The sequence below is a fragment of the Crocodylus porosus genome, unplaced genomic scaffold (assembly GCF_001723895.1).
Source record: "Crocodylus porosus isolate Cpor-Errol unplaced genomic scaffold, CroPor_comp1, whole genome shotgun sequence".
Classification (NCBI taxonomy): domain Eukaryota; kingdom Metazoa; phylum Chordata; order Crocodylia; family Crocodylidae; genus Crocodylus; species Crocodylus porosus.
The window spans coordinates 16342165-16367659 of record NW_017728951.1 but is presented as its reverse complement, the minus strand read 5'-3'; the positions used below and the strand labels follow the sequence as shown (position 1 = coordinate 16367659).

The window sequence follows — 25495 nt, the reverse complement described above, 5'->3', positions numbered from 1 at the left end:
ATCTATGAATCTATACCCGCTCACAAACCTCGCACACACACAGCCCACCACACCCCCCAACCACACACCACTCATTCCACCACAACATGCAAGAGTAAGATTTTATTTTGACTGATTATGCAATCACCTCTATATACACTGTGCAAATGTACATACATCAGGAGAAAACTATATTTTTAAATACAATTTAAAAAGTGTTATAGTAGATGTTTGACTTTTAGTATATGATTTTTTTTTCTGTTTTCAAGATGGCACCCCCCCACAAAGGAGGACTTCCAGTGGCAAGAGGAGGGACTTCCAGTGGCAAGGGTCAGGGGTTAGGAGGTGGGACTCCTGGCCCCAAGTTGGTGACCAGGGAGTGGGGCACCTGTCAAGAGTCAGGGTTACTGTTGTGGCCCTTGACCATTCACCAAAGCTCATTAAGCAGGCCTCCATGTGAAATAATTGCCCACCCCCGCTCTATGTTCTAAGGACCAGGTTTTTTTACATGTATGTAGTTGCCTAAAGATGCAACTACATGCCTAGTAGGATTTTCAAAAACCTTCCCTGGCATGTGTCTGCATCTTTAACTACCTAAACACCTTTAAAAAAAATCTGGCCTTTGTAAGATTTATTCCCATTAATTTTCAGTAAGGTTTAGGCTCCTAAGTCTTTGAGTCATTTAAGTGCTTTTGGAAAAAAGTACCTAAATACTTTCCCTTTCCCATAGGACTTAAAAAGCAAAGAACAATATATACATATTATGAGCTGGAATTGTGTGCGCGTGTGTGTGTCTGTGTAAGGAGATTTAGGCATGTAAGGAGTTTTTAGGAGAAATGTTGTTACTTTTATGGAACTATTCATGTAAAGATTACTAATGCAACCGTAAGGGCTTTCAGGATTGCTCCCAAAAATAGCATTTTAAGTACTGTACATCTGGATAAGAAGAATTCTCTGTGCAATTAGTTTGAAGTGAACTTGAAGGATGTTGCTTAACTTGTGTGATTCCACTTGAGAGAGAAATAAATAAATACACATTTACATTTAAATGAATTTTGATGGCACTTGCATTTTTAAATGCACTAGTTTATTTTAGATCATATACCCCAGAGTCAGACCCTTGTTGCACATCCATGTTTAAAGCAGGATTTGAGGATTGATCTGCTATTGCTTTGAAAGCAGCGAATAGAAGCAGCTTCACAGCTGCAGGTGAATTAATTCTTCCTCTAAGCTTCCCTTTTCTAATAGCCTAGTAAAGAGATACTGCAGAGCAACAGGTGGGGGGGGTGGTAAGGAGGAGATATCGATTAGCTGATGTGGTATGGGAAGAACAACTCTGACTCAGACCAGTAAAGTATGACTCAAGGGTGATATAAGAGAGGAAGATAGTCCTGGTTGATCAAATGAAAGGGACATAGTAAAATCTCAGAGGCTGAAAACGGGAGTCAGGTAGTTGTCAGCAATCAGATTACAAAAGAAGACTAGAATGGATCACCCTGTTATATGTTGCAGGTGCAAAGGACCTGATCCACTTGAATTGGCTACAGTGTTCCGGTAAATGTTCCTGTGGTTCACTGGGTGTGGTGGCAATGGCACCTTACTGCCACTGAATAACAAACAAAGGGGTCTGAAGCTCTGTAGCTCCCTCAGCTTCAGACAGGCCATATTTTCTTTTTTCTATATACAGCACATTGTTATTAGCTGGAAATTACTCACCTTTCCCCGTCACTAGCTCTGTTCCCTGCCAGCCCTTTCACATTCCTAGTTCCAGGCCAAAATACTTCATGCCCACAATTATTTAAGATGTCTGTAAGCAATGTATGTATAGCCTGGGTGTACCCGCGTATGTGCTCCCCTTTCCAAATAGAAAGGATGGGTGGCTAGGCAGGAGTGCTGTGAGAGGGCTCTGCAAATGCAAACCAGTTCCCTCTATTCCCTATAGGTCAGGCAAGGACAAGGAATGCTTAACTATGTACAGATTTATTAGTATATACAAAATCTAAAGAAATTCATATTGAGGAACATATATACATGAATATACAATGGTCCTATAGTGTTATATTCCACAAATGAAGGCTGAAAGATTACACCACCTCAAGAAACACTGAACAGTGCATGGGTAAGCAGTTCATCTGAAACAGGGAAATAACAGATCAGTACAGGTAAGCACAGGTTAGTATCAAGGAAGGGGTCCCAGCAGAGCCCCGGCTAAGTCGTATAGTCTACACTCTATTATATAACTACAGTTGTAAGCATACACAAAATATAAGATGCAGTGTTACAAAATATGAGGCACTCTCTCACAAAATATAAGGCACATAAACATCATTAGGGCTGGAAGGGACCTTGGAAGATCATCAAGTCCAGCCCCCTGCCCAAAGGGCAGGAAGTCAGCTGGGGTCATAGGATCCCAGCAAGATAAGCATCCAATTTGCTCTTGAAGGTGTTCAGTGTAGGTGCTTGAACCACCTCTGATGGCAGGCTGTTCCAGACCTTGGGGGCTCGGACAGTAAAGAAATTCTTCCTTATGTCCAGCCTGAAATGGTCTCGCAGGAGTTTGTGACTGTTCGACCTCGTCATCCCTTTGAGCGCTCTGGTGAACAGCCATTCCCCCAGATCCTGGTGGTCACAGGTCCCTGATAAACTTGAGTTTTCAAAAGTCCCCAAAGCCCAGGCTGTTCCTAAGGCCTTGGCTGCACTTCAGTGACTAATGGGGTGGGAAACCCTAATACCTCTTGGGCCTTCCACAGACCCCAGGGAAGCCTATAAACTCAGGAGAGCAGGGCTCTCCTCCGAGACCTCCCCTCCAGGAGCCCTTTACCAACAAAGAGGAATTTCCCTTCTCCTGTGGGAATTCCTTTCCCCAGCAACTCACAACTCCGGGGTCCAGAGTGAGTGGTCCTTGGCCCCTCAGGCATGCAGCTGCTTGCTTGCAGGACCCTCCTGGGCCTTTGACTCCTTCTGGGCAGCTTGCCCATGTGGAGCCCTGAGCACCATCATGTGCTCCCGGGGGCTTTGCTTTCTGCCAAGGGTTGGAGGCTTAGGTCGCCTTGTTCAACACCGGGGCTCAGTCCACTCCTGGACCCTCTGTGCAGCATTGTTTACACTGGGCTGCTAGCTCGGTGCCAGGGGGCCCGGACCCGAGATGCCGCAAGTGGCTCCCAAGGTCCCGATCCCTCCTGGACCATTCTGTGCTGCACTGTGCCTGGCCCTGTGCTAGGGGTTGCAGACCCAAGCTGCCTCAAGTGGCTCAAGCCACCTCAAGTACACTGCGTTCCTGGCTGCGCAGCAGGGATTGCAGACCTTAGCCGCCTCGAGCAGCTCCCAGGGTCCTGGTCCCTCCTGAACCCTGCATGCAGAGCTGCTTGCACCGATGCCACATTTCTCACCGGGGGGCTGGAGACGCGGCTGCTTGCCGCTCCCATCCAGCGGAGGGTCTTCGGGCTCTTCAGGGCACTGGCTCTGCCCCTCTGACCAACTCACACCAGCTCTTTTTTGCCTGTCCTATTCATCCCTCAACTCAGCCGCCTCTGTACCAGACACGCTGCTCTTTTATACCCTCTGACGGCTCTGCCCCCAGATTGCAGACAGACCAATCAGGTTGAAGCAAGGGACAAGCTTCAACCAGGTCCAGGTTCTCTGCCTCACCCTGGGTAGGGGCAGGGCAAGCTCCTGCCCAGCATTCACCCAATTGGTGTATGGGCTTCACCAATTACAGTGAAGATTCTCTGAGTCTGGACGTGCCAGGCAGCTTTTGGTAATCCTGCCACGTATGTAGTAGTTGATATTTGTATACAACTTGTAGTTTGTATATAACATGCAATTTTATAAGCAATAAATATAAGCAAAACAAAATTGAATAGTTCAGAACATCAAAAAATTAACATTTCCTAGCTAAGTGTCAGAATTCCAGTATACCTATACATCAGGGTCCTATTGCAGATAGTCCTGCTAAAATCATTGGATGCTGGTCATGGTGTGTATGTATCCTTTAACACAAGTAAAGGTGATTTGAACCTAACGCATCATAAGCATGAGCACAATATTCTTGTCAAGCTCTTAAGAGACAAATGTATTTTGTAACAGGACCATAGTCTTAACTGAGACCCAGGTATTTGGGGAAAAAATAGCTGTTTTTTTATCATCCTGATTTCAGTATCTACGTAGTTCCTTTCATAGGATGCTAGGTAAAATATGCATCCTTTGCCAGCAAAATGGTAAATAACTTGTCATTGCTGTTTCATGAAAATAATATACATCTAATTTATTAGAATGATACAGCATTGATGGATTATGGTAAGATTATGAATGTATCTGAACTTATATTCAAAACTGATCCTTTTAATTTATAAGTATTTATCTTTGTGACACTTTTTCAGATGTTTGGTATAGTGCTTATGTTTGGAAAGGAGTATTGATTTTGGTTCAGATTTACAAATATCCTGAGATACCAAAATCACAATGACAGAAATACATTTAAGCAATTTACGGGTCAGAGTTAAGGTTATTGAGCAGTGAAGGAATATGCATGCCCTTATCCTTGATTAAAACATTGAAAGTCAATTAAACATAGGCAATAAATCCAAGATTTTAAAAGATATTTAGGCACTATTCCACTCAACTTTTGATAAGCCAAACAACTTGAACTCTCTTAAGTCTGTCAGTGTAAATCAGTTGCTTCAGATCTCAGATCATATTTTGGCTCTGTTCTGCACCCTGTTCTGTCTTTCAACAGATGCTACTAGATGCTAATATTCTAGTATCAAGCATATGTCCCCTCAGTGCCATATACAGAGGAAAAATCACCTCTTTACTTCCACTCATTACTCCCAGCATTACAATTGTATTTGTCCTTTTTGTGTATACATTGAGCTCTCTGTCCAAAATGAGGCCAGATCCTTTTTGGAGTCACTGTTTCCAAGTGACTCCTCCATTCTTTAAGTATGGACTGCACTCCTTGTTCCTAGATGCATAGCTTTTTATCACCTATATTTAAAATCGGTTTGTTTGAATCTGCATGGCTGTTCTGTCTTTCTCATTATTTACAGTTCTACCAATCTGTATATCATTGCAAATTGTATTAGGAGCACTTGCATATTTACTTCCAAATCATCAATGAAAATATTGAAAATGAAAATAACATCTTGCCTAGCGCTGAACTTTGTGGAGCCCCTCTAGAAATACCACTATTCAAGAATGTGCCAATTAGCAACTATTTTTTTTTTTAGATCTCTCAGTTAGCCAATTCTTAATTAATTTAACATGTCTTTATCAACACTGTATTGTGTTAATTTGTAATCTGAATGTTATGTGTTGCTAGGGCATCTGTTTACAGAAGTTTAAATTTATTACATCTAAGCTGTTATCTTTATAAACCGAGTTTGTTAATCTCATCACAGAATAAAAACAGGTTGGTTTGACAAGGGCTGTGACAGATGTAACCCTTCCCTCCCCCCCCCCCCACAAAAAAAAAAGTGCTTTACCAGAAGAGGCAGCACGTTAGTTTGCCCTGGCTCCACAGGATCTGTATAGATTGGATGCTTCAGAAGGGCTTTTTGGCACTTTTATCTAATCATCTGATTTAATCAGCTGATTAGATAAAAGCCTCCCAAAAGTCCCACTATCTGATATCTGATCTGTGCAGATGTTGAGCAAGCTGGGTCAAACTAACCCAATGCCTCTTATGGGCATGTGCTGGCCTTGGTGCAGGGGTGTGCTGAGTTTAAAGTACCATTTTTGTTATGTCTGTAAACAGCCAAAATGTATTTTCCATGTCTTTCTTACTCTTATTAATAGAAAGACATGGAAGGTCCAAAGGCTCTCTCTTGGTAGTTTTCTATGGAAAAAAAAGAAAACTAAACGTTGAAAGTCATTGTTTTTCCTCAAGGAAGAGGTTCTACAAAATGTTAATTAAAGCATGCATTGCTGTAATGTTTAATTTCTTTGTTCTGATGATTGTTTGCGGTAGTGTCATTGGGATGTGCATACTCTGTTCTTGACCCTGCACAGGTAGTCACAAGAACCCAGGGCCAGCCTTAGGGAAAATGGCACCCTGGGGGAACTTATATTTTGGAGCCCTGTGTTGGAGTTTAAGTATGTAGTAGGAGATTTGCTTGCCCACCAGCCAGCACCACTGCCCGCTGCGTGGAAGCAAGGTGGGTGGACTGAAGCCCGAGCCACCCCACAAACACATGGCTGGCCCGGCTCATCTTGAGCAGTGGCTGGAGGTAGGAGGCAGGTTGGCCTGGGCACCGCTTCTCCTGCCAGGGCTGGGGATTGGATTGGGTGGGGTGGGAGGGGGAGAGTGCTGCTGGGAGCATGGACTGCTCACACTTGTATGTTTGTGTGTGTGGGAGGGTGCCCCCCTGACCACAGCGCCATGGGTGGTCACCCATATTGCCCACCTGTAAGGCTGGCTCTGGAAGAAACTTTTCTTTATAGATGGTAGGGAAGGTAGCTTGTTATCATTTGAGATCTCAAATGTTTGATGTATCTTAACATAGAACAAGGTGGTCATTTTTTCATTGATTCCCATAGGCCCTGTATTAGGCCGTGTATAAACTTTCATCTTGGCCTCAGGTCTGCTGCCAGGACATGGATTGGATGAGAGGTGGCTTAGAACAGTTCCTTTGAAATTGGTTCAGTTCCTGGCAATGTAGTAGGATCATAGATTTAGAGAGGTAGGAAGGACTGTTGTCCAAGATTTGTTCAGAGCCTGCCAAATGCCTAGGTTTATGCTCCCTGTGTAGGGTAGGTTCTCCAAATCCCTTCCCACCATCAAGCAAGCACTCTCCCTGGAACAAAATACACAGGTTATACCCCACCCCACAGGCCACATACTAAATATGTTGGGAGCTATGTTCAGATTTTGCCCCGCCTCTATAAAAGCTATGCCTCTGACTGGTTGGATGGGATCCTCTCTTGAGATGCAAGTTACTGACCAGGCTGTAATGTTATCTTCCTAGTGCCCTAATTCCCTTGTACTTGTGCTTGCTTGTATTGATTTGAGTTTCAATCCTGTTTCGTTAAAGCAGTGGTTCCCAAGCTTTGTTGGCTTCAAGACAACAGTAATTCACTGCAGGCAGTCATGCATTGCTATCCCTGCCAATCTAAGACTTTTTTTTTTAATTTCCTGTGGCCACAAGCATTGTAGCTGATCTCGGAGGCAACGTGTTTTCTGCAAGCCGTAAGTTGGGGACCAGTGCTCTTAAATGCTACTATGGGACTCTGTGTTACTACCTCCCATTTTTCCCTGAGGTGGATAAATAGGAGAGGAGGAAAAGAACAAGTGGAACAATTTACCTTTATTTCATGTGTTGTCCCAGGACAGTTTTCTGTTCTACTCTGTCCCTAGTGTTAACACCTTGTCTGCTAATCCTTGATGTCAACCAAGAAATAGAGGTGAGGCCGCTGGGAAATTTAAAAAATACTGATGATGATGAAAGAAAGAACAAAAAAGGAAAGGGTCAACCTTAATCATGAACTAAATGGTTCCATTAGCAAATGTGTTTCCATTCTACAATAGTGACTCATAGTATTATCATCCCCATCAGAGGTTGGCTCTCAAGATAAAGAGATTTTGTCACAGAAAAGCTTTTGACAGAATATCCTTGGTTAGCAACAATAGTATATTAACAAAATGGTTTATCACTTCAATAAGGACCATTTCCAGAAAGATAATTTATATTAAGACTCATTAAAGAGTAGAGAGTTGAAATGCCTCTTCTGTATTCCCTCAGGTTCCTGAACTGGCACATTGCCCTCTTACATCCTTTATTAAAGCTCATTTACTCTTTCTACCAAAAGCTTTTTGTAGGAAAAATCATTTAGAAGTATGTTGAACTGTTCCAATCCATTGGTCCTGCTATCACACATCCGTAAGAACCTCTGAGAAGTCAGTTATCTATACAAAACGACTGTGCCAGGATCCAGTAAAAGCCCAGTATAATTTTAAAGAGTGGTCCTAGGAGGAGTGAGCGAGTATATATTTTCTTTTCTATACCAGCATCTGAGCCCCAAAGAGGGTTAAAGAACCTTCAGAAGACATGCTGATAGTTGACATTGGCTATTAAGAGGAAGGTAGAGCTTTGCATTTAGGACCAGAAACTAACATTTTTTTTTCCCTTTCAAGTTTAGGCTGATCAGTCTTCTTGAATCTGTACAGCCAGACTCAAGACAGTAAAACCTTAGCTGTCAGTTTCAGTTACTTGACTTCTCTCCTTCTTAAGGAAAGTTCCACCCACCTTTGTTATATACTTCCCAATAGTGGTGGTGAGGGTGTATTTTAGGTGAATATCAGCTGTGGAGTTCATTGCTCCCAGATGCATGTTCAAATGGCATGCACAGGAGCAAAAAAACTCTGGAGCAATAAGCTCTGAAGTTTATTCATGTGCACTAATTGCATGGGGAATTGCGCTGGCAGAGTACAAAGTTTCTATTATTCAGTTGCAAAAACTGTACAGAGAGACAAGTCTTTATTAACAACATTTAGGTGCAACTAGTAAACCCTGTTTCTTATAAAGACTAAACCAATTAAAACGTGTCCTGGTATCTTATAGTAGGTATGTCTTTTTAGAACTTTTGTCCTTTCTTTAACCATGTTGAACCTCACTAGGAAAAGGTAGGATTCAACAAAGCTTCTCTCCTAAAATTGTGTGGCAAGAATTATACCTCAGAAGAAATATAAATGGGTGGACTAGCTAGAAAAGGAGGAAAAGCAACTAATGGCTAGGAAGTATGGAGAGTTAGTCATTCAAATATTACACAAATCAAGTAGATTTTTGCATTTTTTTTTACTTAGTAGCCTAACAGCAATGGTGTTTAAAGTGATTTTATTCCTACAACAGACATACTTGGTATACTGGAGAAAGGAACCCAGTGCTGCTTCATGTGCCAACTCAAGACATCACAATAATGAGTTTGATGCCTAATAAGAATTCCTGCATTCCTTCCACTTACTGAGCACCAAAATCAGAAGAGTTTTGAGGCATCTGAAGTTTCCCCTTTCAGATCCTTCATTTTTCTAAGAGCAGGTTGTCCCCTCCTTTTTCGTCTGCTGAGCTTGAAATACCCAGCACACACTTGGTGACTGTACTGTGGTTCTGATTGAGATTACGCTGCTTTAGTGAGGATAGCAATAGTGCTTGATGCACCTTCTGGGTGGCGCATCTTTTTTTCACTTGACAGCTAGATGATTGGCAGCTATTAATCATTGCGTGAGAATTAAATTTTTCAACATTTTTGTGTTTTCTGCGCCTGCTTAGCTCTCTTGCCTCAGTTTTCTTGCCTAATCAAAGAGAGAATTATTTTACAGAGCAGTTATAGAAAGTAATTTGATCATTATTATTTTCCTTTTTTTCTTTTGTAATTGCAGTTGCTTCTTGTCCCTACTGCTGGTAGCTGCCGTCGTTTGGAAAATCAAACAAACCTGTTGGGCTTCTCGACGGAGAGAGGTATCAGTAACTTTAGGATAACTATGATGATTTTATCTTGCAAAGTAAACTTGGAGCTACAGGTGGACACACAGCCTCTCCTGTCATACTTGCACAATTGAAATAACTCCCTGTGACTACATGGTCTTTCTTTTCCCAGACATTTTTATACTAAGGAAGGAAAAAGGGATCTGCTTGTTTTCCCCAGTATTAAATTAATTGTTGGTAGGGGTATATATTCTCAACTACTATCGTACAAGTGCATCAAGGAATTTGATTAGTTGGAAGTAATACCAAGAAGTATAGTCATACCTAGGAGTATTGTATCTTCAATGTTTCTGAGTGCTATTCATTATCATTGTTCTTACTTATTAGCATTATGCATGCACTTAGTTGGGCCTGGTTATGTTAGGTATTTATTTGAAGGCATAATTCAAGAGAGTCCTTGCCCAAACATTTATAGTCTCCTTAGTGGTTGAGTCTCCTCCCTTTATTAACTTGAAAATACGGTTAGTGATCCCTGGATCCTGTAAAGTCAAAGTGAGCTTTGCTATTGACTTAAGTTGGCTCATGGTTTTACTCTATACATTTTCCTCTATAAACTTGCTTTATTCTTTGTGAATTGTTATAGGTCTGTCAAAAAGTTTGGGCTATAACAATATCTACTCTTAGCTGTTTAAGATAAGACTCAGAGGATGAGTACTGATACTGCATTTAATTTTTCTTTTCACAAATAAGTGAGAAGTGTTTAATGCTCTCGTTTGGTGGCCCATTTGTAACTTTAGGAAATACCACCTACTAGATTGGAATTTAAATCCAAATGTTAAAAAATTAATTGTATTATGATTTTTCTTTGCTGAATTAATTTATCTTGGTGTAGACAAACCTTGGAGTGGTTTCAAAAGGAGAGAGTGGTATGCTGCTTTGGGCGAGGTAGCAGGTGTTGTACGGTAACTGTAAAGGGTGTAGTGATACAAGGTAGCAAAACTCCTCCAACTTTAACCCTGCTTCATCTGGGACTAAAGTTGGGACAGGGTAGCTCACTTGGATGACGACAGATTTGTGCGCATGTAGGAGTTATGGTTAAGCAGCTGCTGTGCATTCTGGAACAGCAACTTCCCTTTTCCTTTTGAAACTGCTCCAAATGAATGTTTGTTCATGCATTTATAGCATCCTGTCAGTTTAATCAGCCAGAATATGCCTCAAATCAAAATGACTTTTTTACCTTATGTCTGCACTGTATTCATGCATTCTGTATCAGGTAACTAGTAGTTACTGAAATCTTTCACATAGATTGTACTGTACTAATACCCAGCTTTAGTCTAAAATGATACTACACAGAAAACACTGTTATCCCTAGCAGACATTAAAACAATGGCTTGTTTGGGATTGAAGGAATTTTATGCCCCTCCTAAACATTACACCTCCTGCCATACCAGACATCTGATTTGAGATCTAGGGTTGTCAGCTGATTGTTGGCTTCAGCCTTGGGACAGCCTCAGATCCTGCGGAGCTACATGTTCAATTTATGGAGTCTTGCAAATGAACCACAAAGATGTTCCATACATGTTGTGGAATACCTTTGTGGCTAGTTTACCTCTTTATGACGCTGTAAATCTGCTGCATGTGTAGCTCTGTTACCACTTACGGCACGATTAACTCTTTACTCACACCATAACTATACCATGTGCAAGGGGTCTCAGTTGCCCAAGCCATTTCATTCAGGTATTATCTTTTATTCAAAAGAATGACATCGACTAGAATTATTCTCAGAAGACATGTGTTCGTATGGTTTTATTATTTATTATTTGCCAAATTCAGAAGGAAATGACATTAATCCATGGTCTTCTGTTTAACTTATTAATATTCCATTTGGTTCTATCTCAAAACGTAATTCTTTGTCAGTAATTCTGTACAACAATGTACTGTAATGGAATGCAGTGATTGCCTGATCCCATTTTTCATTATAATCAGATTATTTTAATGAGATGTTAAAGGTAAATCAGAAATGCATGAGTTTATAGATGTACTGGTCATTGTCTACTTTCTGTGGTTAATCTTCTAGATGTTTGAAAGTACAAGTAGAATGACCTTCAGTGTACTGTGTAAACAACTCTGTCATCATGAGTAAAAAGTTGTTAGAATTCTCTGGGTTTTTTCTTTGATGACATAATAAGATTTTGGTGGTTATAAGAATGTGTATAGTGTCATGCTAGATGAGACACACACACACAAATAGTGATGGTTATTACAAATCAGTTTAATTGATAAAGCAAAAATGAAAATATTTTCTAATGTGAACTGAGCTAAAAGTTGTGACAGTTTGCAATATTGCTCCTTGCCTGTGCTTGAATTTATCTGAGAAAATCAGTGTTTCATAATTACCTACAAAATGATGTCAATATCTGTTTCCACATATTTGAAATGGGCAATGACTGGTAGCATGGTAGCATCATATATTGTAGATGTTTGAGAGACTAGCCTATTTCTGTTTTACCCTGTCTACTCACCACACATCACTCCCAGTCTTCATGTTTAGTACAATGCTTATATCAACCTTCCTCTAGCATTTCATTTATATCTGGGTCAGTAGACATCATTTTAGGAGCCAACATACATTTTAAGGTTGTTGGACTGAAGCATTTCAAGAAAATTATACTTGTAACATGTTGATGGAAAGCAATCAATCATTGAAGTATATTCTGAAATTCTTATCTTAAAAGCTATCCATTTGTATTGATGGGCTTTCTTGTTTGAAAAACAGAAATGTTTGGTACCTGTATCTCCAGTGTGTGAACTGTCTCAGGTTAGCTACAGAGGCTGTGTTTGTCTCTAGTTGTCAACAAAAACTACAACAGTAGAATCATACATCATAGAAAAAGTGTAAGGAAAATATAAAAAGGAAAATTTTGTTAATAGCTGTTCATCATGAAGTCCTTTATTATTTGTGGCAATCTGTCTTCCCTGGAGGAAGTTATGCACGACTATCATATTCTAGGTAGCCTTTATTTTTGACAACTTCCTGAAAATCACAATCAAAATGAAGCTACTGATCTGAGTAAGTTTTTCCTTTAAGTTTTTCAGATGTCTAAAAGGTAGGAGAGTTCACTGGAGGTATAAATGCAGAACCCTGAACTGTTGCTTCCTGACCTAAAAGTTTGGTTATAGGTCTGACAATTTAAACATTGCCTAGGCTCAGTCTAGCCACTTATGTTGCAACATTTTGATTTTGCATTATGTAATAAGTATCTGTCCAAGATTTTCCTGAAAATCTAGATATTTTATTTTCAAATACTTAGTCATTGTGTCACTGTAGTTATTATTTAAACCATCATATACTGTTCAGAAGTTTTATTCCTTTTATTCCCATTGTCTTGCCCATAGACCTAGATGTATGTTTTCTGTAGTTTCTCACAGTCTTGACTAACAATATAATACTTTCTCAAATCTTGTCAGCCACTTGTCACTACTTTCCATATAATTTACATACATAACTATATACACACATGCATGTGCAAATGCACGTGTGCATGCACACACATGCATACAAATTTTATATTTTATGTATAAAATATACGTTTTATACACACACACACACACACACACACGTATATGAATATAAGTATGTGTTTCATAGTAGTTAGGGGTCAGAAGGGACCTGAATAGATCATCTAGTCTAACCCCCCACCACTGGTTGGAGCACACACTGGGATCACACAACCCCAGATAGGTGTTCATCCAACCTCTTTTTGAATCTACCCAAGGTTGGAGCGAGGACCACTTCCCTAGGAAGTTGGTTCCAGATCCTAGCCACCCTAAGAGTGAAATAATCTCTAACCTGAACCTATTCTTCAGCAACTTCTGGCCATTGTTCCTCATCACCCCAGGTGCTGCTGGGGGGAACAGGACCCTTCCTATTTGCTTCTGATCTCCCCTGATGAGTTTGTAGGCAGCCACCAAATCCCCCCTCAGCCTCCGCTTGCTGAGGCTGAACAGGTTCAGGTCCCTCAGCCTCTCCCCATAGGGCCTGCCCTGTTGCCCTCCAACCAAGTGGGTGGCCCTCCTCTGAACCCTCTCAAGGCAGGCCACATCCTTCTTGAAGTGCGGTGCCCAGAACTGGATGCAGTACTCCAGTTGAGGCCAGACCAATGTCACGCAGAGGGGGAGTATCACCTCTCTGGACTGGCTTGAGATGCATCCTTGGATGCATGACAAGGTGCGGTTGGCTTTGCTGGCTGCGGTCTGGAATTGGTGGCTCATGTTCATCTTGGAGTCGATAATGACTCCGAGATCCCTTTCCGCCTCTGTGCTCACAAAGGGGGAGATCCCCGGCTTGTATGTATGCTGTGAATTCCTTCTCCCCAGGTGCAGCACCCTGCATTTATCTACACTGAAGCCCGTCCTATTACCATCCATCCCCTTCTGTAGTCTAAGTCTATTTACAGCCTCTCTCTCCCTCCGAGTGTGCCTACCTCTTCCCACATCTTGGGAAACTTGGACAATGTGTTTTCCACCCCCTTGTCCAAGTTGCTGATGAAAATATTGAACAGTGTGGCCCCAGGACTGAGCCCTGGGGGACCCCACTGTTCACATCCCGCCAGATTGAATACGACCTGTCCACCACCACTCTGCATGCGTCCCATCAACCAATTTTTGACCCATCCAACTGTGTAGGCATCAATGCCACAGTCGCTCAGTTTATTAATGAGAATGGGGTGAGAAACAGTGTCAAAGGCCTTCTTAAAGTCCAGAAAGACTGCGTCCACAGTGACACCATCATCCAGGGACTTAGTTACCTGGTCATAAAAGGCCATCAGGTTGGTCTGGCAGGACCTGCTTTTGATGACCCATGTTGATTTCCCCTGGGCATGATCTCCCCTGCTGGCTCCTCAAAGATGTGCTCGTTGATAATTTTTTCAAGGATTTTCCCCAAGACCAATGTGAGGCTTATGGGCCTATAGTTTCCTGGGTCCTCCTTTCTCCCTTTCTTATAGATGGGGACCACATTAGCTAGTTTCCAATCTCCGGGCACCTGGTCTGTGGACCACGATTGCTCGTACAGCTGGGCCAAGGGCACAGCAATGACCCCTGCCAGCTCCCTCAACACCCGTCTGTATGTCTTGTGTATGTATATGTGTGTACACACGCACATCCATATACATAAAATGCAAATTACCTTTTGGCATATTGAAAATTGGCCAATTATTTCTATCCTTCAGTTTAATTTTTTGTCAGTATTTCTAATTATGCAACAATCCTTTGCTGGTCATTTGTTGTCTGCTTAGGTTCCTGTCTCTTGTGGTGTACTATGCCTAAAGCTTATTGAACATCTGTATACATTCTGTTTCTTCAGTTATACCATGATGCCCTACTAAACTTCTCTACATCTTGCTGCCTGCCCCATGGAAAGACAAGCAACAGTCCATACCTTCTCTCAGCTTCATGCTATCAAAACTATTCACCCAATACACTGAAAAAAAATAGGAAAATATTCTATTTCCTTTATTTCATGGTTCCCAAAAGATCAATGGAACACTGAGCAGGAGAAAATGAGCAGTCTGTTACATGGCATCCCCTGACCCCAACTAGATCATCAACTTTTTGTAGATGACTGTATGAAAATCTGAAATCCTGCTCAGTTGAGACAAAGAACAACACAGCATAGGAATAGGCTGTCTCATGTGATTTAGAAACTCCTAGTCATTATTCCAAAGGACAGTGTCCTGGTTATGGTGTTTTAAAAACAATCAAGAAGGAGAAAGGAACAGGTTTAGGCATATCCAACCCAAAATCTTCCTTCACTAAGCAGAATTAAATTTATGGGCACACACACAAATATCATCTAAGAATTTTCTGGTGTGCCAGTCAGGTTACAGCTGTATTGTATCATCGAATTACTACATCTTAGCCTTTCAAGATGACAGTAGGTAGACATCTTCTTACCCACAAAAATAAGCTATTTCTTTTACTCTCTTCCCTTCTCTTCAAGTCTCAGTAAGTTTTCCTTGTTAAACGTACATACACACATATACAAACCCTTTAGGCTAAGTACAGATGCTCAAAAAGCCTGAGCCTGAATTGATTCAATCTTTGCAGGTGAGTCTAACCTGTGCAGATTGAACCAGCAAGCAAGTGAATAGACATTCACTTTGGATTCTGGAAATGCAGCCACATGCCTGAGCAGTGGCTCAGGCCTGAAGCTGGGGCCTTCAAGATTGAGCTCTCCCTTCCCTTCTGCAGTGACCAGAAGGCTGGAGGGAAGCTGAGCTGAGGAGGAGTATGACCAGGCCCTGGCAGGCTGAGTATTATTGGGGAGGGCCTCCACAACCTGACCTGGCCTTCTGGGCTTCCCCTAAGCAGTGCCCATGGGTCATCCTGGCTCAGCCCTGCAGCCACAGCCCCATGCCCCAGGGTTTAGGCAGGGGCTGGACTAGACACTAGAGGACCTCTGGAGTTCCCTGCCAGCCCCACTTCTCTATGATTCCCTTCTCCTTCTCCCTTTCACCTCAGGCCCAGGGCTGGGGGTCTGGCCATGCCCCCGCTCTCACTGCTTGAGCGGTGAGCTGGAGAGGGAAGCTAAGTGGACCTCGGCTAGGGTTCAGGGGGGAGGGGGGATTAATGCTCCCTCTTCCCATTAAGCTACTGGTGTCTGGCCATGCCCCCCACTCCTGATACTCCAGAGCCAGGTTTCCCACTGCCAGCCCCTTCTCAGCCAGCTAAAGCAGTGATAGTGCTCCAGCTAGGGAAGAGAGGGATGGGGCCAACCCTACCCTGCTGGAGCACACAGCACAGCGCAGCTCAGCCCTGAGCTGCAAAATACCTGGGCATGCTGGGGGACTGTGAGTTAATTTAAACCAGGAAGGCATTTGGGATAGAAGATCTCTAAAATCGTTTGACCTAAGTCACTTAAGTCTGATACTACATTCAACAAGGTTTATCTCCAAATAGTTTCAGCTATTTTGAAGATGGTTTATGTGCATTGACTTTCTGTTCTGTTACAGGTTTAAACTGGTTTCTGATCACTTAAACCAGTTTATGTTTAATTTCTGTCCTTAGTCTTAGTGCCTCTAATAGTTTGTGGGCTCAGGGGCAGATTTTTTTAGATCCAGGTCTTCTGGAGCCAATTATACTTGATGTTCCATTAAACAGATGGTGAGAGGTGCCGATGAACTGCTACTTCAGAGACAAACTGTAAGCTAGTAAATGGTTCTGCCAGACAGGAAATGGAAACAACACTGCAACCCACAATCCTTTTGAAGTCTTTCCAGAGGGCTTATTTATTAACTTCCAAGCAATTATAAAAGTAGAAAACAAATTAGCTAAAAATACTGGGGGAGTAATTCACTATGGGCTTTTCTTGCTTCACTCGCCAATAGGAAAACGGACATGGCCTTTGTCTTTGTTCAGTTTTGACTCAGCTGCTTCTTCCTTGGAAGCTCTCCTCTGAGCAGCCAAGTGAGTAGATGGAACCCAACTGCAATGCTCTGTACTTTCTCTCACTAACAAGGGTTTACAGGGTTTAGTCAGTTTTAATCTCCTGTTCATCATGCAAAACTCTTCCCCAAAAAGCTCAGCGGATATCCATTGTGGCTTTCTTTTTTTTATCAATTTATTTTTGGGGTTAAAATTTCACTCTTTGAGACTACTAGAAGAAAAACTGAGAGATGGTCTCTTCTTGGAAAAGTTCTGTTAGGACTGTGTTAGACTTGACAACAAGAATTCACCCAGTGGTATATCCATGAAGTTTCACTTCGGCCCTTCTGTTCTTCTTTCTACAAAAAATCATGTATCACTTAGATTTCCTGTATGAGAGAACTGAATAGTCTTCTCTTCAAAATGAACACGGTAGATTTCATAGATTTCATAGACATTAGGGCTGGAAGGGTCCTCAGAAGATCGAGTCCAGCCCCCCCCACCCCAGGGGCAGGAAGTCAGCAGGGATCATAGGATCCCAGCAAGATAAGCAGATTTGGTCACAGGCCATTTTGCTGAAGTTATTTGCCAATACTGAAATGGCCCAAAGGCTTTTTTGCCCAGAAACAGCTTCAGATATGGAGACACCATATCTTGGATAATAATTTCATCCAAAGGACTTAAATCTGACACTGAAGAATTATCTTTTTCTCACAATATGGCATTGAGGATGTGCAGGGGTATCACCATCATCAAACTGATGATGGTGATACCCCTGCACAGAACAAAAGAGAATATCTATAAATTCTAGCAGAAATATCTTAGCAAAGCTTCTGTCCTTCAGTAAGCCAGTCAAATCATAGCCAATTACTCTGAGTGTTAGTCATTCACATTTTTCAAATTCAACAACAGGTTGTTTTTTTCCCCCATTTTATAGATATGTTTATTAATGCAAGATACATATAGTACATATATCTGCAGCTCTATATAGTGTATGTAATACATATAAATTCCATACATATTTTATATATTGATTTGACATCATGCTGTGTTACATTGTATTATGTTGTTTTGTATCACCCATTATATAGTATACATTATTTTGCCAGTTACACATGTATATGTAACTGTGTAGTCAATGTAATTATAAAGCTATTTTGTATTCGAATAGCAAAATGTTATCATTTATTATAAATATACTTTGCATATGAAAAAGATTTTACATATCTAAAAGACTACTTAGAACCTTGTTTTTATATATAAAATGATATAGTCTCCTTAAGAAATGTGCAAGTAATGCATGATTGCACATTTATGTAGAACATTTCTGGAAGCACAGGATTGCACTGGTAAAGTACCTACCTAACTTTATAGGTTAAAACAATTCATTTATTGGGATTTATCTATGTATATGCAGCATTTAATTATACAATGAGCTGTGCAGCATTCGCCTGTCTGAAAAGATAGTATAAGCAGGAATAAAAAAAATGCGAAGATCATAGAGAATTCTTTAATACAATGTGTGGGTGCAACGCAGCATATTGCATCGTTTTATTAGATAAGCTTTTGTTTGCTTAAAAAATAACCTTTCTAGCCCTAATTTTAATATCAAGGTCGTTTTATTAATGTTGTACTTCGAAACGAGTCTCCTGAGTATTCAAAAGCTCTTAAAAACACACAAATGAAACTGAAATACTCTGCTTCTTAACAACAGTAACAATTCATCTAATAGCTTTAAGCTCATTTCTATGGTAACCCTATTAAAGAATAAGAAAGTTCACTTTTGTAGATTATGGTAATGGATATAGACAATATGTGAATTCCACTTAGTAGGTATCTTACAGCTTATGGTAAAGACAGTTTCATTTTTAAATTATTCTTTTTATAAAAGGCATTAATAGCCATCAGTATATTTAATACAGTTCATGGAATACAATAAGTTGAACTTCAGGGAATTAATTTTTGGGCTGTTCAATGTATTTGTGAAACAAAGGACAGAAGATAAATATATTGGTGCATTTGTAAAATACTTTTGTGGGTTCATGGGTCCACAGTTTTTAAGCTTAATAGACCCATTCTTGAAGACACTTACATACATGAATATCCTCTGGACCAAAGTTAAATGTGGGCATGAGGTTTGTTGGATTATGGTCAGATCTGGAATGGTATATGTGATCTCTTAAAAATAAATAGCTACATTGCTGAAAGCATGTGTATTCCAGAGCTTCACAGATTAAAATGTAAAGAATACCTTAATAACATTAGCTTGGAAGTCATTATAACCCATTGGAAAGGCATATATTTTACTGAATGATTAAACAAAGCTGGTCTCATATATGAAACTGAAAGAGTCCCCTAAGAGTCAATGGAAAGAGAATGGCAGCAGCATTCAGTCAAATATGGAAATGTTTAAAGAATTTATAACTTGATTTATAGAAATCTTCTCATGATAGGAACTTGCTAGGATAAAGTTAGCTTTAGCTCATGTAAGTTTATGCTATATACATGTGTGCCTATGTGTGCGCACGTGTGTGTCTGTCTTTATCTATGTTGGTTAGTTTAAAAGGTGCAAATCTACCCTGTCTTCTACTTGACTTCAGATTAAGATGGCTAATTACATCTCAGGGACTTGACAAGTTAGACTAAATTTTCAAAGTTTAAGGTGTCTCAAGTGCAGAGCATGTAAAATAAAAAAACAGAGAGGATGTACAGACACTGCACTCCTTTTTAGCTCTGTGTAATATTTGTGAAAGCTTTTCAACTATGTGATTCATCGAGATGGCTCTGTTACTGTGTTCCACAAAATTAGGCAAGGGAGGTGGATGATGACACAGTTTTTAAAAGAAATTATGTGGGCAGCTTTCATTAAAACTAATAAATTTGAACTAGTGAAACCATTAACTAAGTAAGATTTTAAATTATATATATAAACAAGAGCTAGGAAGAATCATTTGCTTCTGTTCATAATTGAAGTAAACCTGTATATTTTCATAGCATAGTTAATTTAAAAGGATCACGAATGATCAATATAAAATAATTTCATTATATGTGGTGCATAGTGGTATATGCTGAAGGAAACTTGAATATGATTAATATTACTAATGAGAAGCATATTGTTTTTGCTTTTATTAATAGAATTTTTACATTAGTACTTGCACTATTATATTTAAAGGAATTTATCATTATAGTTAGGATTTATAGGAGAATAGATTATAATAATACTGAAAATAAAATAATACTGTTGTTATGTTGGAAAGCAGTAATGGCCATCATCAATCATGAACTCATTTAAAGGTGATGGTTATATGAAGCACATTGATAACTGGAGGGAGTAATTAGGTCCCTTTAAGGAGAGAGAGAGCTGTAAACAACAGAAAATACTTCCCAAGGCAATTGACCATATGTCAATAATTACTGCGAGTTAAGCTGGATGCCCTGAGAGTTTCCAAAGGACTAGTTGCAAACCAGGAATTGGAAGGGTTTTTTTGGCTGCCTGTGTGTCTTAGAAAAAAGCTGGTAGACAGCAAGATAATTGATCCTGAATATGGCCATGAACTTGCTTTTGATTTTGAAGCGCGAAAATTGCCAGTGATTTCTTCTCCGATACAGGACTTTCTGGCGAAATATAGACAGTCAGAAAGCCCGAGGCTGAATTGATTCAGTCTTTGCAGGTTAGTCTAAGATGCACAGATTAAATTGAAACAGAAATAAGCAGACATTTACCTTTGATTCACGAAATGCAGCCACATACCTGTAGTGGCTCAGGCCAGAAGCCAGGGGCTGATATAGCATAGCTCCCTGGCACATGGATGCCTATACAGTCAGATGGGTCACAAATTGGCTGGAGGGCAACACCCAGAGAGTGATGGTGGATGGCTCTTTTTTGACCTGGAGGGATGTGGGCAGTGGGGTCCCCCAGGGCTCGGTCCTCGGGCCCGCGTTGTTCAACATCTTCATCAGTGACTTGGACAAGGGGGTGAAAAGCACCCTGTTGAAATTCGCAGATGACGCTAAAATGTGTGAAGACGTGGGCACATTGGAGGGGAGGGACAGGCTGCAACTAGATCTAGGCAGGTTACAGGGATGGGCAGATGAGAACAGGATGGGATTGAATACTGACAAGTGCAGGGTACTTCCCTGGGGAGGAAAAACCAGCACCATACCTACAGGCTGGGGAAATACCTTCTCATCAGCACAGAGGCAGAAAAGAATCTTGGTGTCATTATTGATTCCAAAATGAACATGGGCCGCCAATGTGAGGACGCGGTCAGGAGGGCTAATTGCTCCTGGTCGTGCATCCATAGGTGCATCACGAGCAGGTCCAAGGAGATGATCCTCCTCCTCTATGTGACACTGGTCAGGCTGCAGTTGGAGTACTGTATCCAGTTCTGAGCACCACACTTCAGGAGGGTTGTGGATAGAATTGAGAGGGTCCAGAGGAGGGCCACTCGCATGACCAGGGGGCAACAAAGCAGGCCCTACGAGTGGAGGCTACGGGACCTGAACCTGTTCAGCCTACCCAAGAGAAGGCTGAGGGGGGATCTGGTAGCCATCTACAAACTGGCCAAGGGGGACCAGCAAACTATGGGACAGTCCCTGTTCCCCCAAACACTACCAGAAATAACAGCCATAAATAGGCTGAGAGTAGATTCAGACTAGACATCAGGAGGCGCTACTTCACAGTCAGGGTGGCTAGGATCTGGAACCAACTTCCAAGGCAAGTGGTGCTGGTTCCTACCCTAGGGATTTTCAGAAGGAGGCTTGATAATCACCTAGCCGGGGTTGTTTGACCCCAGCATTCTTTCCTGCCTATGGCAAGGGGTCGGACTTGATGAACTGCTCAGGTCCCTTCCAACCCTACCTACTATGAAACATTGCCAGCATGGGCTGTGTGTTCACTTCCACTTCCTGCTGCCCCTGAGATCTCTGGGATTTGCAGTCCAAAATCACAGCAGCAGGACTCTGCAGGGCTCTTCCCCTTCCTGCTTCCATGTGCCTCTGGGATTTGTAGTCCACATTTGCAGCCAGCGCTAAGTTTGACCAGGGAAGGGGAGTTTAACCCTCCTTCCTGGCCCCAGGCCCCAGCCAGGGTTTGCTGGGAGTGGGGGGATGAGTGGGCAGTCACCCCTGCTGCAGACTGGACTGTACCACAGCCAAGCTTGTCCCCCTTGCAAGCCAGGCCTCACTATTCCAGCTATCAAGCACAAAAACCACATGAAGTGAAAAAGTTATTGAAAATTTCAGTGTCATAATATTGCAACTGTTTTAGAAAATTAGGGTAAAGAATTAGATGAATTTGGACAAATTTAAACAGTTTTCATTTTGAAATGCTGAGCGCCAAGGCCTCATAGCTTTCTTTTGGATAGAGCACATTCAGTTTTGCTAACAATAGAACACAAATAATGTAAATCAATGAACCATAGTATCATGGTATTATAGTTTAAAAAAGTATAATAATATGACATTACTGTAATATAGTGGGCTTTTCTAATTATATTAGTGTTATAGCAAATAAATTATGAATTTTGAAAGTTATCAGTTAATATAACCACTAATTTAAACTGACACAATACCACGGGAAATTCATTAATATAATATCAGGATTTCTCCCTCTGATTTCCACTACATTTTAGGAATTAATTTTATTTTTTTCCCCCTTAGGGCCAATTTCTACCCTTGGATGTGGTTGTGTGACTAATATTGACTTATTTTTACATTTTAACTCATTGTTATGCTGATATAAATGTTGGATGAGGATAGTCAGTCCTCTGACTTTTTTCCAGTCTCTATGAAAACTTCATTTTAAAGTCCCTGAATTAGCATGTTTCCATATAGTTATAATTCTAATATTAAATGCAACCATGTATTCAATTTCTTACAAACGCTCTTTTAAAATACATTTTGTGGACAATTATTAGTCTGTGTTTCTAAGGCCCCTGATAGATGTTCAAGCAATGGCACGACTGGGATCAGAGGAGTTTTATTTTACATCCCAGACATTGCACCTCCTGCCATGCATGGAAGAGTGATGTTTGGGATGTGGCATGTTTGGGATGTGCCATAAAATTCCCCTGATCCCAGTCATGGCATTTCTGAGGTACCCCAGCCCAAGACTGCAGAGCAGGCCAGGGGCAGCTCTGTCCTCGACTCAGGGGCATCCAGACCTAGGTCAGGCAGGACCAGGTCTGGCACTCAGGTGGTTGTTGGACCCAGTCCCAACAAGGCCTAGGACAGCCAGAACTAGGTCTGACAATTGGTTGATTGTTGGCCCAGTCCTGGGACAGACTAGTTGCATATCAATCTCCTGGGGCACAAGAGCCTGGGATCAGACAGCTTCTCCCCCCGGGTTCAGCCAGGTCCCTGCAACCTGGCACTTGTAAACAGGAATCTAGGGCAAGGCAAGAAAGAGTGCTTGGCCCAGGGGTGGCCAGGTTCCCGGTAGCTAGAGCTGCGGGTGTGAGCCGGGCGGGCGGCAGCAGCCCAGGGGGAGGCAAGAGGCTTGGACAGGAGCAGCGCTGGGAGAGGTGGCTACAGGAGGGGGCTAAGGTGAATTTTGGGGTGGCTATAGCCCCTCTAACCACCCCTCCAGTGCTGCCCCTGCTTCCTTCTGGATGCTGGGGGTTTTATATATTCAGTTTATGGCACCATGCAAATAAGTCACAAAGACGTTCCATGTGTTTTGTGGAATAACTTTGTGGCTGGTTTGCTACTTTATGGTGCCATAAATCAACTGAACATGTACAACTGTTACTATTTATGGTGAGATTAGGATATTAATCACACCATAACTGTACCATTTGCCAGGGACCAACTAAACTGTAACTGATGATATACAGTGTTATCTATTGGGGGTTTTAAATGTCAGTATTGACTGATAACACTACAACAGAAGAATGCAAGTGGCTAGATCAGGCAGATGTCTGTTTCCCAACTCCAAAAGGATAGGAAAGCATATATTTATGTCATATGTTTGTTTTCATAAATTAGTCATTTTAAATATGTGGTCAGTGTTTCTATAGTGTAGGAGTATTCTTATCCTACAACTCTTGCTGACTTGGGTTTTCCCAGTGGGCTCCAGTAAGTCAATTGAACAATTTACCTGAGTAAGGATTATTTATGTGAGTAAGCATTATAAAATAAGGCCCTTACGTAGTGCCAAGAACAATGTGCTTGCTATATCACATTCAAATTAAAACTGAGGATTTTTTAGCCTTTTTTTGTTCTTTCCTTTGTGGAGGGTTTGGGGGGGAGTTTTGGGGGGGGGTTGGGTTTTTTTTTTACATTTTGGACATTGATGTTTTCACAGTCAACCAAAGCTGTTTTCAGGGTTAAAAACTACCTTCTGTATATAAACCACTCATGACCAATGGCCAACAAGAATTTCTTCATTTCCACAATACTTTGCCCTCTGAATTTGTGGTGAATGCAGCTTATGTACTGCCCCCTGCAAGCCATTACTAAAGGAGCATGATTAATTTCATAGTCAAACAATTGTATTCTAAAAATAAAAAACCAAAAAGGATTGAAACAAGTTATTTGAGAATGTCTGCAATTGGCATGTGATTACATTCTACTTAGACCTTTGTAGGATTGCAGACCGAACAGACAGAATTCACCATTTTTGGACATCAAATGGAAGGGCCGTGTTTCAGAAACAAAAGAACAATTAAAATTATGGTATCTGGAATGCTGCTGTGACTTGTTTATTCCAGCAATAATATAAGAGTAGGCATTTGAAAAGGATAAAGAAAGCATGTTCTAACCAATCATTTATATTATAACTTAACTCCCTTTTTTTCTAAGCATAGATATGAATGGAAGATATTCTTCCTTCTCTTTCTAGTGAGGTCTTATAAAACATTCAGCTAGTTCTTTCCTAGAATGGAAAAGTTATCAGAACAATAATTCTGTTACTACTTGGACAGCTCTATGATATGGAGCAACTATGCTGCTTATCTTTCAAAAGCTAAGTATTATAATGAACAGCACAGCTGTAAATTAGCACTTCAGTGCAAGTCAAGTGTGGGGGGAGGGGTTAGATATATTTTACTGGCCCAAATGAATAAGTGGAAGAAAGCTATATTACCAACTTTTGGGCACAAAGTGCCCTTTTTCAGGGCTGGGAAAGAAACCTCTTATTTTCTTGAGAAGTTTAAGAGTCTCTAATATACATTGGTAGTAATTATTTCCTTTTCTTGGTAGATCCTATTGGTTAATATAATTTTCAGTGTTACCTATGTCATAAATTCTGTGTGGAACTTTTAGAAATATCCATAGATATTCTCAAATCTAAATGCAGAATAATTGGACTATAAATATTCACAAGTCTCTGATTTGTTAGAAAATTGAGTTTTGTGATAAAGGTGTTAATGCAGTGTTATAGTTTTAAGAGCCAAGCAGTCATAAAAGTATTTAAGTAATGTAATGAATACAAAAATACGTGGTGAAATTACAGCATTATAAGATATTAGTAAGGTCCCACCTCAAGATGTCTTAATATATGACCCCCTCTACATGTTGCATGTGTTACATAATTAACTGATTAATTGTGCAATTAATTTAGACCCATGGGAGTTGTGATTGTGTGGATTATGCATCAGATCCTATCCTGCCTTTACCTGAACATCTAGAAGGGGCCCTGAGAGACTCATTCAATTTTTTTTTTTTTTTTT

The 25495-nt window shown here is 41.0% G+C and overlaps 1 protein-coding gene across 2 annotated transcripts in view; it reads left to right on the top strand.

The window, feature by feature from the left end:
• Window positions 1–25495, top strand: part of ATRNL1 (attractin like 1) — a 969676-nt gene that overhangs the window by 565346 nt on the left and 378835 nt on the right. For both annotated transcript variants that reach the window (XM_019555783.1, XM_019555782.1), the window contains exon 26: window positions 9353–9431. In XM_019555783.1, coding sequence (XP_019411328.1) covers window positions 9353–9431 — 79 coding nt within the window. The remainder of the gene's footprint in view (window positions 1–9352; window positions 9432–25495) is intronic.